Below are 17,075 nucleotides of genomic sequence, written 5' to 3' on the forward strand. Positions count from 1 at the left end.
ATAACACAAATCTGATAAAGCTGGACGGACTTTTGGCAATTAGAGCATATAAGACACATTAAAAATGTACAGGGTAGTAGAAAAACTGTCATCTTTGCCAAGATATGTAATATTTTCATAACATACCACAAAATATCAAATGATTTTCAATCAATCCAGTTGATGTAGATGAGGTATATGAACAAGATCTGATCTTCAAAACAAAAGCTTAATAATAATTTTTTTATAGTAATGGCCATTTTGTAAAATTAGTTGGGATTGTACACACAACTCAAAGCTCCAACATCTGCTAAATATGTCTGTATCTGTCAGATTCTGTATCCTGGACTAGTATTTTCATTTAGAAAGAAAGATATTCTCTCAGTCATTATTCCGAGAATCAAGGTCGCAGTGAAGATAAAGACCATTCATTTTCCTTGATAAGAAATATCTGTGAACTGATGCAAGACAATGATCTTGCAAGATTGAAGAAATTAAGTTTCAAGCCAAGGAATTGATTGACTTCAATTTTGATTTGAAAATATCAAAATATATATAAATTGTGGTAACTATATTTCATTCAGTTAGTCCATCCATCATTGCAGACACAATGTTAGATGTTAAATATTCTTTCATAATGTCTTCAGAAATGTTTTTTAATAAAGTCTCATTAATATAGTTTACAATGCTAACAAAAACAACACGGTTCATGACTTAAGTTGTGTATAAGAAATTACATTGTTATCAAGATAGGGGATTGCCCACTACAAAATCTAACAACATCTAGCACTACTGATAAGTGGCCATAATTTTGAAAGTCTCCTCATTTTTATCGTCTTCGTCATTGATAAAGACCATAACTTCTACACTACCAGGCTTGGTGACAGGTGTAAACCGTAACCCGATAGTCTGAGTCTCTCCGCCCTCAATCTCGAGCCTTGACTCCCGGAACTGTAACAGGTCCTCGCGGTTGTTGAGAAGGTTAAACACCTTTTTGTGTGGGTAAGGATTTGTATATGGGATTCGCTTGCTGCATCCCTTTCCACCGCCCATAGGGAGAACAACATCGAAGGACCGGGAAACCATTGGGGCGCGACAACTCACACATACCAGCCACGAGCGTATAAGCTGATGGTATTCCACATCCACAACGTTTATATAGAAGAATTTGTTGCCTGCTTTCATTGGTCGAACAGCGACAGTCAGCTCATGGACAGCTCCAGCTGTCAGCATAAACTGATCACTAGGGTGCATCTGCATTTCATTGGGGTGTGACGAGTAACAACGAACCAAGCGTGAAGCTTGTGTTCCTCTACAATATAGAACATGTATTTGTACCACATAAACCCGTGACAATCAACAACAATTCACTCCTGATAGATCTTGATTGAATAAACACAATATTCATAAATTACTTCAACTTAAATCATTTACCAAGAATCATTCTTTGACCTATGATCATCATAGAGAACCATTTCAGTATTTCACTGTTTAATTTGTCTAAATTCAATTTTTGAACTGTTTGCCTGTGACTTTTGTGTTTGTATACTGACCTCAGGAGAAGATCAAAGCGGCTAGTCTGGCCTTCTACACATGCCACGTCTACACGCTGTAAGGCGTGTACATAAAACTGCCATATCTGTACTGGTCGTGTCATGAATGGATCAAAATACATCGCCACAAAGAACCTTTTACTCTGTGGAGATGGACCCATGGCCACCTAGAACAAATAAAACATTTTTTTAAAAAAAACTCTTTTTTTCCAATATTTGCATAAACTAGAACACTGACAGGTCAGCAAGGGTCCTGTTGTGTGACAGTATTCCCCATAATCATCATAAACCCATCTGCAGATATCACTGAGATTGACGATAGACATTTTTGTCTACAAAACAATTGTAACTATGATGTGCCTTTAATCTTTTGTCAGTTGACTTCTTCCTTAATTTAGATCCACTTTATACTTGACATTTTGCCCCAAAGGTCAAAGTCGTTGACCTTGATAAATTGGTCGATAAATACCTAAAGCTATCAGCCAGGAACTAAATTTGTGGACAAACAGATGGACAGAGTACACCAATACAAACTGGGTAGGTACTCATAAATAAAAAAAAGCAGTACCATCTTGTCCTGGTACTCTACATTTTTTTTTTCTTCATTCTGCCAATTCCCCCGCCCCCGGTCGACAGATAAGCTGAAATTTTTGCCTATTTTTTTTGTCCACATCATATAGTTGCTGCTTCAGTATTTAAGCTGCACACCCAACTCATGAGGAAAAAGTTGTGACTTATAATCTTGAAAATACGATAATCACTATTTTGCAACTATATCTTTGATTCCAAGCCCTAAGTATCTGATTTCAACCAATAAATGCAATAGACAATTCTTTGTATTAGAAAATCTGTTTTCACTTTTCAAAAGCTGCTTGTATTAGTTTAACATTAATCACAAATGCCAAGATGATGACAAACCTTTAAAAAGACATCTGTAGGCTCCCCGGGCTGTGTACTCTTGCTGTCACAGATCACATGACTGTTGCTGCACCTAACAAACACCTGATTCAGGCCTGGTCCACCAATGGGAGCACCTGGTTAATTAACATAGATAAAACACCATACAGAAATGGAGCTAACATATAACAACATACAGATCATATCTGATGCAGAAACAGAGGTAAGGCTTACATCTGAATTGACATGAATCTATAGCTTTTAAGTAGTCATACATTTCATTATTCTGATTAATTCTGATGAAATATTTCTCAACCAATTTTTTTTTTCACATCCAAACATGAACTGATAGACTAATATTTCCTTGAAAATGTCTAAATATATATTTCAGCTGTCAGTGTTAACTCATTGTGCAATATTTTCTTGATCTGAGTAAGGAGGTGGGCTTATTAAAAGACAACACCAAATGATCTGCTGGTATTTCTATCAAAAACTGGAATAAATAAGGATAGGCTTATTGTAAAATAGTGTACTAATATTTCCTTTTTGAGTTCTGTTGCTCTCAATAAGTCCAGCTTACCTGGTAAAGACTGGAAAGGTGGCATGCGAATAGACTTCTTTAGGAAGGACTGTTCTGGATGGTAGAACCTGAAAGTCTGGTCAATGATGTGAGGCTGGGGCTCCACCTTTACATGTAGGATAGACACTGGCTTACCATCCTCACTCTTAAAGAAAACCTGTAGGAGAGAGAATATACCAATCATAAGAGGGAGGTAAAAAACAAACAGAAAACCATGACAACGTAAAAATGTTTGAGAAATATCAGACAAGAGGATAATGATCAAAAGGTACATTGTATACCCTTATTACACTAAATCAGCCAAGCGTAACCTTTGACAGTTTAACCCTGACCATTGACCAGCAAAATCTAATAAAGTACCAAAGTACCAACACTGAAATTCAAGCAGGCTCAAAAGCAAGGGCTGGGCTTATTTCAGTACCATCGTCAGTAATTCTAGTAAAGAACAATAAAAATTGGCAGGTTTACAACCAAACATTGACCTAACATGAAGACTTAACTTCACCAAGTATCACCTGATTCTGATACTGAGCAGAAACAAATTTTTTCCTATACAATGCATTGTAAATATCTACATCTGTTATGGTTTTTTAGGAACAATTGTGCAGGTTTATTACTTTCTCATATCAAATTTTCTGATACTTAATCTTGAGATTTAGGGACTGTATAGATCTGACATATTGTGTACTCAGTGTTTTAATCTAGTCTGAACTAGAGGAAAATGTTGTGGTCTTCATTCAAACTGACCTTAATATCTTTCTCATTCATTGTCTGTGTGGGAGGTTTCTTGATGTCTTCATCATCCTCACTCCTCTGTTTGAATGGATCCACAGGCCCCTGAAAAAATTAGCCAATGATATATATAGACACCACAGGGCCCTGAAAACATAACCCATAATATATACAGATATCACAGGGCCCTGAAAATATAACCCATAATATATACAGATATCACAGGGCCCTGAAAATATAACCCATAATATATACAGATATCACAGGGCCCTGAAAACATTACCCATAATATTAAGATATCAAAAGGCCCTGAAAACATAGCCCATAATATATACAGATATCACAGGGCCCTGAAAATATAACTCATAATATACAGATATCACAGGGCCCTGAAAACATAACCCATAATATATACAGATATCACAGGGCCCTGAAAACATAACTCATTATCTATACAGATATCACAGGGCCCTGAAAACATAACCCATAATATATACAGATATCACAGGGCCCTGAAAACATAACCCATAATATACAGATATCACAGGGCCCCGAAAACATAACACATACTGTATACAGATATCACAGGGCCCTGAAAACATAACCCATAATATACAGATATCACAGGGCCCTGAAAACATAACCCATAATATATACAGATATCACAGGGCCCTGAAAACACAACTCATAATATATACAGATATCACAGGGCCCTGAAAACATAACCCATAATATATACAGATATCACAGGGCCCTGAAAACATAACCCATAATATATAGATATCACAGGGCCCTGAGAACATAACCCATAATATATACAGATATCACAGGGCCCTGAAAACATAACCCATAATATATACAGATATCACAGGGCCCTGAAAACATAACCCATAATATATACAGATATCACAGGGCCCTGAAAACATGCCCATAATATATACATAACCGAAAACATAACACATACTTTATACAGATATCACAGGGCCCTGAAAACATAACACATAATATATACAGATATCACAGGGCCCTGAAAACATAACCCATAATATACAGATATCACAGGGCCCTGAAAACATAACCCATAATATATACAGATATCACAGGGCCCTGAAAACATAACCCATAATATATACAGATATCACAGGGCCCTGAAAACATAACCCATAATATATACAGATATCACAGGGCCCTGAAAACATAACCTATAATATATACAGATATCACAGGGCCCTGAAAACATAACCCATAATATCAAATGGCCCTGAAAACATAGCCCATAATATATACAGATATCACAGGGCCCTGAAAACATAACCCATAATATATACAGATATCACAGGGCCCTGAAAACATAACCCATAATATACAGATATCACAGGACCCTGAAAACATAACACATAATATATACAGATATCACAGGGCCCTGAAAACAAAATATCTATGAAAAATCTAATCAATGAACTTTGTCAAACACCCATGAATGACACAAAGTTTGATTACATGCATTAAAAATATTGTTAAACAAACGTCAACAATCAGTGAAAGCTACTCCTGACCCGATGGTGTTTGTAATACTGTCACATTGTACCTGTGGTTGTACACTTTCGTCCGCTGAGAATGTCAGGTATTTAAAAGGAATCTGTACAGTCTCCTTCGGTCGTAAGAAGATCTCCACGTGGTGTGACTTGCTTTGTTTGTTAAACATGCCCTCTTCAACCTCACCCTGCAGTTCATACAACTTCTTAAAATAGCGCCACTCTCTCGGATCTGTCACAACACTACAAAACAGAAGGAAAACTATAGGATGTCCCCTTAACCTGGAATACTGACTGTAATGTTAAGTGTTTATACTCCTATTAACTGAACACAATTTATCAAAATAATTTTGAAATTAAAACTTTACATCAATGTCTTAATCAAGGATTTTAAATGATTTTTCGTTTTCATTTTTTTTTTGCACCTTGGCATGCAAATATTAAAACTAGGACAAGTTTTGTAAAATCTTTAGTATGAAATAAAAGCACATCATCTTAGTATAAGCAATGTTTACCCCAAGTTTCCTTATCCTAGTTTTAATGTAAGCAAAGCAAAGTTTGCAACACAAAATTTTAACAAAGGACAATAACTCTGAAAATTAAGGAGTTGCAGGCTATAAATTTGATAGTGTGTACATTCTCTTTGTATGACCAATGTATACACTAAGTTTCATTGTCCTTGCCAAACCACATATGGACATGCTACCCTGCAAATTTTCAGGAAGATTAAAACAAAAATTGAGGCAGCCATTTTGTTGAACCATTTTCAGTTCTTGACATAACAAAATGTGTTTATTTTGTATATTACATGTGTGATATTACAATAAATTCTGATTATTTGCAGCCAATGAAAAATGCTCCAGGGTAAAATACACTAGTACTAGTGACATAAACAGAGACAAAATACAGACATTCTGAGAGGCTGGTCCTCAGAGACAAAAATACAGACATTCTGAGAGGCTGGTCCTCAGAGACAAAAATACAGACATTCTGAGAGGCTGGTCCTCAGAGACAAAAATACAGACATTCTGAAAGATTGGTCCTCAGAGACAAAAATACAGACATTCTAGAAGGTTAGTCCTCAGAGGCAAAAATACAGACATTCTAGAAGGTTAGTCCTCAGAGGCAAAAATACAAATATTCTAGAAGGTTAGTCCTCAGGGACCAGAATACAGGCAAAGGAGCTTTACCTAGTTAAAAAAACTTACTTTAATTCTTTATCCTCAAATTCAACAACTACGGTTTGCTGCACATTGAATGGATTTTTGAAGACATATTCAAAGAACTCGGCAGTGCCAAAGGATGGATGTAGTGTGTAGGTAGTAGATATAGTCTGGCTCAACATATTCATGATTCCATCTTTCTTGGTCTGTAGACGGTAGATCTCCATTGTCTTGTAGTCTCTCATACGTTCTGACTTTTCTGTTTTGTAACTCTGAAATGTTTAAAAGGTAGTATTACTTTGTGTCCTTACTGATGTCCTCATGAACAGAGATTTTACAAGGCATCAAATCATCCATTAACAGAATAGAAAAACAACTTGATAGAAGCTTTAATATTGTCTCATGCTTAAAAGACATAAAAATCTTAAAGTTTCATTAAAATTTGATTTATTGACTGAAGATGAGGTCAAATTGATTTCAGGTACAATATAATCATTTCTTAATGTCATAAATACGAGTACAACGCATTGATGCCATCTGAAGACCCTATTAGATGGTTTGGAAAGGACTTACATAGGCATAGCCTGTTGTCTGATCCTATCAACACATGAAAAGTTAATCAAATTTGTTGAAATTGAAAGACTGTATCAGTTTTCATGATCATATTCATTCAATTTGTCTACAATCCTGTACTGTAACAGATCTTAATTGCTATTTTAGCTATAAGCAAAAAAAAGCCCAAACTCCATAAAATAAAAGCTTTCTAGTTCATAGTTGAATGAGTTACCAGAAACAGCTCACCATTATTGTGTTAACTTTGTTGTCGATGCCCTGAGCTTGGCGAACAGCGTGGATACGGGACAACTTCCTGTTCCTCTCAGAATCTCCCTCACGGTTTGTGTCCTTCTCTGGTACCACCTGGTCTTTATGTGACGTCAGCATAGCCTGTACTTCCTGATTTGTGTCGGCCAAGTGTTTCGCTCGAGCTATCTTCTTCCACTGGGACATACCTATAAACAATCAAGACATGAAAGCATGATGATGTATGAATCTGGACAGATATATTTTTTTCCCAAAATCTACTTTTTAACACGATGGTTATTATATAAATAATATCATTTATGTCTGAATTTTTTTCAAAATAATTCCAGATGTCTGGAATACGAATTCTTATCATAAACAGGTTTTCTTAGTTATTTCACATCAATTCTAGTCATAAAATAATAAAAAAGATCATATATTTGCTACTTATAATACTGTTATAATCTGGATGAATATTAAAGATTTAGGAAATTCCTAAAACTTGGTAACAATTAAACAATGTAAAAACAGAAGTACAAAGATTGAACAGACAGTTAATTCTGGTACTCGGAAAGAAAATTAAGTAAAGATGTAAAAGTAGAAATAGTGACATCACACTGGGATCTATCTAGGCTGACTATATATATATACACGGAAATTCCAAGGAAAATTTACAGCTTGGAGACATGGAGCAATGTAGTTGTTAACCTACTGAAACAGTGAAAACTACAGGGACATTATTGCATCAAAAGGCTTTTCTATATATAAATGAGGGTCATTTTACTTCTGTATCAAAAAAGCCCATTTTATACAAATTCTGATGAACACAAACAGGACATTAAATAGGGCCTCTACCACTTTAATAGATAATCAAGTGTATCACATTGGAGTATCACTGCATTATTGTATCTTAAAAGAGAAGGGCATTATATAAAGGTTTCACTGACTATATGAAGAGAAGGACATTATATCAAGGTTTCACTGACTGTATGAAGAGAAGGACATTATATCAAGGTTTCACTGACTGTATGAAGAGAAGGACATTATATCAAGTTGTCACTGACTGTATGAAGAGAAGGACATTATATCAAGGTTTCACTGACTATGAAGAGAAGGACATTATATCAAGGTTTCACTGACTGTATGAAGAGAAGGACATTATATCAAGGTTTCACTGACTGTATGAAGAGAAGGACATTATATCAAGGTTTCACTGACTGTATGAAGAGAAGGACATTATATCAAGTTTTCACTGACTGTATGAAGAGAAGGATATGATATCAAGGGTTTACAGTGTTAACTCTACCTATGGAGATGGACATTTTCCTAAGATTACAAGAATTTGAGTCTTACTATAAAACTGGTATTCGTTTTTTTTTAGTTTCTATGACTATGTCCGAGATAATTCGGAGCAGAATTGTCAGGCGGAGAGTGTTAATAATGAAACTGTTACCAGGAGTAGTGCTAGAGGTAGAGAATGAACCCGTGAGTCGGCCACCTGGATACGAACTGTTGCCTGCTGTCTGGGACATAACCCGTGGGTTTTTCACTGTCGGGATCGTCTGTGCTGTAAATATCATAGCAAGTCTAGTCTAAATCTAGCTGGTAGAGCAGCTAAAGGTGATGTTCTGGTTAGACAGGTAAAATTAGTAATAAATATAAACATAAAGGAAGTTAATTAGAACTAAAAATGTAATCTACAAGTTAACTGACGATTGAAATAAAGTTGTCTTAATGATCATAACAAGAGGTCCACAGGGCCTGAACTGTAACCTGAGTCAACTCACCAACAATCGGAATAAATATAAAAAGATAAATCTGAAGTTGTGACTCATTGTTTTAAAAACTTTCATGACATAACGCTGACCTCATAAACAATTCTTTACTTTATCCCCTCCCCAGGGGAAAATGTGAGGTAGGGCCCTGGGGGTCATTAATTTTACAATTTTGGCAAAGCCCCTCTTAACCCTTCAATTGGGGAGTATTTGATTCTACCATATTTGGGTATTGAGAAGAATATTTTTGAAATCTCTTGACAATTCCATGCTTTTTGGTTCCACTGATCAGGCCATGGAGATCAGCTACTGTCAGTTATATAATCATGCATATCATCAGACTGTAATCCTTTACTACCAAAACTTATCAAGTTTGATCTATTTCTAACAGAAAATAAAAAATCATCCTCAAAATGTGTTTTTCCTCATTAAATCATTATAATACATACATCAGTAAACTCTTTATTTATCACAAAAACAACTTCCAGCTATCAAAGTGTGTACCCTTTATATACCTATCCATAAAGAGGTGCCAGGTTTTATAAATACATTCTTGTATGTACAATGGACTCTGTCTAAACCGTGCAATCTAGATATTTACCTAATCCGGTCAAATAAATAATTGCCAATTCCAACAATAGATAGATTCCACTGTATACATGTAGATTACAGCCCATAATTTCCTGAATTTATGCCCATTTTTGTTTTGTTTTTTTTTAGTTTTTGCTTTTGTTTTTTCAAAGGTACAGGTGGTAAACTTCATACAGGTCATACTGGTGAAGATGTAAGTCCAAAACTATAAAATCAAAAATTCCGATTTTCTTTTTAATTATTAAGACAACCAAATCACCTCAGTCATCAAACTTGCAGTTTGTTGATATTTGCACAGCTCTGTTGTTTGAAGCATCTTTAAATAATTCATACTTTTTAATTATCAAAAATTTATGTTTTCTTATGTCTTAAGTATTTTCAATATCATCACATCAAATTTCAATAAAAAAAAAGTAAAGATCTAACTTTAGATTTAATTCATGCCCATATAAGGTAATGATGCTTCAAACAAATGAGGCATGGTAGCAATAGCAGTAGGTAAAAATATAACTATAAAAAAAATAACAAAAAAAGTCAGCTATATATCTGAAAAGATGAAAAAATATATAGCAAACATGATGAATCAGAATGTTTAAGATGCAATGGTTCTATCAATAAATATTTTTCATATTTTATCATTTTTGTGACAATTTTATCAAAACTGATTTTTATCCAATTTGACTTATGATATTTTTTACTAAAAAATACCCCTAACTTAAAAGTCTGGACTGGGCTTATTTGTGAGCAAGCTCCTGTTTGAAAATTGGCAAAGATTGTTCAAAAGGAATATAGAAAAAAATGATACAATCAATTATTAGATCAACAATATTAAGAGAGATTCAGTTTATAACAAAATATTCCCTCTGTTAGAGCTAGTTACATATTCCACGTCAAACATTCCGATTCAACACGAGAGAGAGGTGTACACTAAGTAGATACAGTAAAAGTACAGATATCATAGTGGTTCTTTACTTTTCTTGCCTCCAACATGAGTTAACAGGGAGTTTATTGGTTTCAATTGATCTGCAATAAAAAATTCATGACAAAGTTTTCTTCATAATTATGTCATAAAAAGTTTTTATCAATCTTAACTCCAACACATACTTACCACACAATAAATATTTTCTTTTTTATATCAATGAACTTATTTACTGACAAATGATAAGATACAGAACAAGCCATGGACATTTTTCATGTTCAACTTTAAATTAAAAACACTTTTGAAAATTAATTTTACTTTAAAACCATGATAATCAAATAAGAAGTAGATTAATAATAAAAGATTCATGTTCTTGTTAAAACGATTGTTATGGAATAAGATACGGAAAAGACACCTTCAATTTTGCAATAGCCTGTTTCTCAGTAAAAGTTTTTTGTATCAATATTTCGAACATATTTCATCATTTTTTTTGACAAAATCCTATCTGAAATTTTATAAAATGAAACATGGAGTTTAATTCTAAAATCTGTATAATAAAACAGCCAAACATTATCAGGAATAAGTACTGTAAGATAAAGTATGTCATTGACGTACCTGCTAATGTTGACTTGGGATCTGTTTTTTGTCCAATGTTTGCCATTCGGAGGTGAAGTTTGCCTTTAAGGGAGGTTTTCACTCCAATTGGTTGAATTCCGCCAACATGGTTAATATTGCTGTTGACTAAATTTGGATCGTTTTCATACTCAGTTGTTATGACGTCAAGTTCAAAAGTCGTCTGTACAGCTTCACTTCCACATCGACACAAATACTAAAATGGAGAAATTTATTTGTGAATATGTTTTCTTACCATAGTTTTTTATACAAACTTACATAGCTATTTCAATTAAACATTAGAAAAGTTTAACGTGTACTCCATATCTTTTGATTACAATTTTTTCAAACATTGTATGATATGAAGGATAATGTTATTTTTTAACAATAACAGTGATTAAAATTCAAGTGATTCATAATTTAATATACAGATATGTAAAAATCAATAAAATATTTCTCAATACAATGTATCTTATAAAACCATACTACGTAATTTTTTTATGAACTAGTGAGCTTGATTTGATATAGTTACAATGATATAAATGGCGAGTTGACAGTGTTACAGACACAAATCACTTAACATTTCCTAAGAACAAATCTTGTTATAGTGTTTGATAAATTACTCTTTTTCCAATATGATCTGAATTTTCCTTCTCAAAAGACTGCAACCCACATTCTGTTTCTTTTATGAAGCACCTGACCTAAGACTCCAGCACCCAGATTTAACAGTCTCATTTTATTTGAAATCTGAATTTTCATCCTTGACCTCAAGTTTTACAGTGTTAATTGTATAGCTTTCTCCTTAACCTCTGACTCTTGACCCTTGACCTATACTTTCAAATGACTGCACAAGGTCAATCCTCTGTCTGACCTCTGACATTTAAGTTTGACCCATGACCCATCAGTAATCCTGACCTTAAGCTGCACGGCACATGATCCCATGAGTAGAAGTGTGTCTCCATCCCAAACATCTATATGTAGGACCTGCTGGGAGAGGTGTTTCAGGAATAAGGTATTCTCACCAGGCTTCATGCAAGCTGGGTCCATGTGATATCGCACCTGTTATTGGAAATTCTATAATTAGAGCTTATATCAAGAAAAAAATCAAAGAAAATTCTTAATAGGGCTGTATAGGAAGCAATGTAAATATATAACTCAGACAACTAAGAGCAAATGAAAAAAATAATTCAATGTATATAATTAGGCTGAAAGTTGAGACATGAATCAAAAGAAATAATTAAAATAACCAGAATTTTTAATAAAATATATAGCAAAAGAACATAATACAGACTTGACATTATGTCTGGATGTCTTCTGTATTGTAGACATAGTACAGACTCGACATTATGTCTGGATGTCTTCTGTATTGTAGACATAGTACAGACTCGACATTATGTCTGGATGTCTTCTGTATTGTAGACATAGTACAGACTCGACATTATGTCTGGATGTCTTCTGTATTGTAGACATAGTACAGACTCGACATTATGTCTGGATGTCTTCTGTATTGTAGACATAGTACAGACTCGACATTATGTCTGGATGTCTTCTGTATTGTAGACATAGTACAGACTCGACATTATGTCTGGATGTCTTCTGTATTGTAGACATAGTACAGACTCGACATTATGTCTGGATGTCTTCTGTATTGTAGACATAGTACAGACTCGACATTATGTCTGGATGTCTTCTGTATTGTAGACATAGTACAGACTCGACATTATGTCTGGATGTCTTCTGTATTGTAGACATAGTACAGACTCGACATTATGTCTGGATGTCTTCTGTATTGTAGACATAGTACAGACTCGACATTATGTCTGGATGTCTTCTGTATTGTAGACATAGTACAGACTCGACATTATGTCTGGATGTCTCCTATATTGTAGAAATAGAGATGTGATCAAAGAGCTTTCGACTGCTTTTTAAAATAAAAGTCGTAAATTAAATCTGATATATAATTCGCACTCCTATATAATGACGAGTCAACCTCTAGACACAATATATAGCATTGAGGTTTATCAGATACATAATATTTACAATAAATCAAGCTCTTTATATGTCATATTTAAATAATACACTGGTCTGTCAAAGTAAATATACAAATAACACTGAGACCAACCTCCATGCCTGGGGGACTCTGAGATATAGTTCCCTTGGATTCAATTCTCTGAAGGATGTATGGCACTGAGTAACGATCAGATGATAATTCATTTTCAGGTTTGGCCAGCATCATTCTTGAAGTGTGAAAACAAAACATTTGATTAAAAATGTGTAAATAGCCTTTTTATAGATAGATGTAATGCTAACGCATGACTTGTATACTTTAAAGTAAACTACTTGCATTATACCGGTATATACAAATCAAAATTTCTTTAACGTTCATATCACTCATGTTTATAAAAGAAAATGTTCTATCTACATGATGTGAATAATGAAATAGAAGGGGAAATACAATTATGATTATGCCCTCATTAAATTGGATGAACTAAGTATTTATAATGTACTGTTGAGGATTAATGACCGATCTGTAAATTGTCCTGAAGAGAGCAAAACCTCACTGACCTCTCACAACTGACTAATTAAGAAAGGCTCTGAGTGATTATATATACAGTTAGACTGACAACTTATACATGACCTATATATTGACATTTCTACAGTGACCTATATATTGACCTCTCAGTGTTGACCTATATACTGACCTCTCTGTTGTGACCTGAGGACATCGGTAGAACTGGAATGTGAAGAACACAGTACTTGTTTCAGTCTTAGGTCCTGTGGCTTCAAATGCCATCATTCTAAAAATAAATAAAAGATATTTTAAGAACACAGCACTCACAAAAATCACCCAGTTTTACAAACAATAATAGATACACCTTACAAGCATATATATACAGTTCTCTACTTTCTGGACAACTTTTCAGGAATATATGAGAGCTAGAATAAAAGGCTCAATTGCTTAATTGAAATGATTTTCGTTGATTTACATCCAGCATCTTATACATCTTATATAATATATACAGTTACTAAAATGTTTATCACAACATCTAATTATTCTTTAAATGATCTATTTACAAAATATTTGAAATCAGGTACATAATGAGATCTGTTGTTTTCAGCCTGCCTTGAATAATTGTACTAACATGTAACTGCTTTGTTTCACACTCTTGAGATTATTATTGTGTACTTTTGCCCCACAGACATGTTCTTGGCTGGAACCTTGAGGTTTAAATCATAACTTTTTTCTGTTGTAGAAGACAGCACTTACTTGGAAAACGCCAGAAATTGGAAGACAATTTCATTACACTGTAGAGGGTCAGCGTTCTCCTTAGTGAGGTCAAGTCTACGATCCTGTCTTGGATCAATGACTTCAGGTGGTTCACTGTTTCTGTCCAATATCGGCTGGAATCCTGCATTGAAGAGTCGGGCATACGCTGCTCTTGACAATCCCTGGGCGCTATGATATAACAAAGAAAGTGTTTTATCAGGCAGGGAAGATACAGTTTGTATGACAGATGCTACACCTTAATTTGTCAAACTCTTGATCAGAAAGTGCTATCTAAGCAGGATATTTAGAATGCTCTACAAAGTCTTTGACAATTTTTATATCCTTGACATTTCCTTAGCCAAAATTCTGTCATAATTTTTGTTTAACTCATTTCCCTTTTAACAGATACAACAATTCTGATATGGCTGTGGTTAATCAATTTTTTTAGAGTTATGATAATGAAACTTTTAATATCTTAATTTGATTTTCATTAAATCTTTAATATTTTAATTAAAAATTTCACCAAAATAACAAGACCATGGAGAATTGCAACTTACAATTATTTTAGTTTTTTATTCTTAAAATTTTGGAATTTAATGGATGATTCTATTCTCTTAAGGGAGATTACTCCCACTAATCAGAATTCCATTTTTTTTTTTTTTTTTTTGGTTGTTACAGATTTAGACTTACCCAACATTAGCATGGGGCTGTACCACTATGGGGGCATGGACAGGGGTGAAAGGCAGTTCATTCATCTCTGTGGACATCCCCACCTGTCGACTGCTTGCGGACTGAAACCAGACATACAGATCTAGTTTAAACCAGTATGACAATCCCAAGAATGATAAATACATATTTACCAATGTAAAAAGGAATAATGAATTTATTCTATATATGTATTGAAATATTTTTCCTTTCTGCTTAGAATTTGACACAATTTCCGTACCATGTGTGAGATTTCCATTCCATAGAGACCCTGCTGTGGACCATACATGGACTGTTGTGGCATGCCCTGAGGGAACATATAGCCCTGAGCCCCGGGAGGGAACATCTGGGGGGTTGACATCACACCCTGGGGGCCCATTCCTTGTTGCATCATCATCTGCTGTTGTTGCTGTTGCATCATCTGTTGCTGGTGGCTCATGCCACCCTGTTGCATCATCTGTGGCACCTGTAGTGACATTGGGCCACTACCCGGAGTTCTGCAACAAACAAAAGTTCTATAATTATATATACTGTGTACACACAAACTGAATGATATATCAGTCACATTTATTGGACTGGATGTTGTGACGAAAAACGAAAAAAAAAATATTGATGTAACAAATAAAGTTTCAGAAAACAGGCAAAAATTGTTTACTATAATTTAAGGAATTCAAAACATATTTATTAGATCTTTTTATTTGCTTTTTCTTTTCTGTTTTTTTATTGGGGTGGGGGGGAACTGTTTATCAATACATTAATCTTTACTTTATCATCACAGCAGTCACAAAACAATTATTTGCTGCAGGTAACTGATAGAAATATCATATCATATTTTCCCCTGAAGTTCCACGACTCGTTAATGACATGGACATAGGGGTACAATTATACATGCTTATTTTGAATTCATCCAAACGTAAGAAAATAAATAAGAAAAAGTTATTCCAATGTGATGTAGACAGAAAAATCTCAACCTATGGGATAAAATTTTTTAAAGTTAGAAATTTAGCAAAACCTCACTTTGTCAAATGAACATGTTTAAAAGCAAGCACACACAGAAAATTTCCTATTAACATTTCTTAATATTGACACAAAAAGCAATTTCCGAATGACATTATGTCAATTAGATGTAAATATCTTAAATCAAAAGTAGTGATAGAGTAAGTGTACAAATATTGATTGTAATCAATCACCTCAGTGTATGTGATTATAAGGTGAAGTGGTCTAGATATTGGACAGGGAAAACCTTCCCGTGGATAGTGTCTTGTAATGGTTGACTTACATAGGGTAGGTGCTAATACACATGATTATGGGAATACAACACAATTAAAATGTTTTGAAATGTTGTTTAGAAAACTTACTTCAAACAGGAATATTTACAGAAAACAAAAAAAAAAAAAAAAAAACACAACAAACATCTCTGCAGCATCTTGACCCAAAAAGGGTTTGTTTTTATAAGTGGCCAACCAGTTACAATAAAAGAGAAGATATACTGATATCGATAAAGTTCACAAAGTTTTCAAAATTAGACCTAGGGGTAGACAGAAACATTTTCAAATTAAATGGTAAAAACAAACATCTGTTCAGAACACAAATATTTTCTGTAATCTTCCACAGTGATATTATTACATTAATCAAAATCACAGAACATCAAATTGAAGAAATGAACCAAAGACTGGAATTAAAATTCACAACACACACATCATTCACAACAAAAAAAATGAGTGTTGTTACGGAGTGGTGTGAATTATTTGACTATAAATGCATAATCTTACAGCTCTGTTGTACCCCGTGCTGTGGTGGCCTCACTTTGGACTACTGAGGCCATACTAGGTCGCCTCATATCCATTACACCCTGATTACCATACATCCCAATACCTCTGTAAATATGTAGTAGCACCACATTTAAACAGGGAAACAAAATCTTTATTATCTCCCTTTACCCTTATATTTTATTCAACATAACCC

At 34.2% G+C, this 17,075-nt stretch overlaps 1 protein-coding gene across 3 annotated transcripts in view; it reads right to left on the bottom strand.

Moving 5' to 3' along the window:
• Positions 1–547: 547 nt before the first annotated feature.
• LOC132552353 (nephrocystin-4-like) overlaps positions 548–17,075 on the bottom strand; it is a 39,836-nt gene continuing 23,308 nt past the window's right edge. For 2 of the 3 annotated variants that reach the window (XM_060216513.1, XM_060216511.1), the window contains exons 11-27: positions 15,352–15,607; positions 15,096–15,196; positions 14,406–14,594; positions 13,840–13,935; positions 13,260–13,374; positions 12,053–12,196; positions 11,141–11,354; positions 10,579–10,629; positions 8,694–8,807; positions 7,241–7,449; positions 6,485–6,711; positions 5,330–5,519; positions 3,757–3,846; positions 3,010–3,166; positions 2,451–2,566; positions 1,533–1,699; positions 548–1,291 (exon numbers count right to left, since the gene is read on the bottom strand). In XM_060216513.1, coding sequence (XP_060072496.1) covers positions 769–1,291; positions 1,533–1,699; positions 2,451–2,566; positions 3,010–3,166; positions 3,757–3,846; positions 5,330–5,519; positions 6,485–6,711; positions 7,241–7,449; positions 8,694–8,807; positions 10,579–10,629; positions 11,141–11,354; positions 12,053–12,196; positions 13,260–13,374; positions 13,840–13,935; positions 14,406–14,594; positions 15,096–15,196; positions 15,352–15,607 — 2,959 coding nt within the window. In that variant the 3' untranslated portion in view covers positions 548–768. The remainder of the gene's footprint in view (positions 1,292–1,532; positions 1,700–2,450; positions 2,567–3,009; positions 3,167–3,756; positions 3,847–5,329; positions 5,520–6,484; positions 6,712–7,240; positions 7,450–8,693; positions 8,808–10,578; positions 10,630–11,140; positions 11,355–12,052; positions 12,197–13,259; positions 13,375–13,839; positions 13,936–14,405; positions 14,595–15,095; positions 15,197–15,351; positions 15,608–17,075) is intronic. The other variant, XM_060216512.1, reaches the window with a different exon arrangement.

The sequence above is a fragment of the Ylistrum balloti genome, unplaced genomic scaffold, assembly GCF_031769215.1.
Source record: "Ylistrum balloti isolate Yb309-2 unplaced genomic scaffold, AGI_CSIRO_Ybal_v1 Utg370244, whole genome shotgun sequence".
Taxonomy (NCBI): Eukaryota; Metazoa; Mollusca; class Bivalvia; order Pectinida; family Pectinidae; genus Ylistrum; species Ylistrum balloti.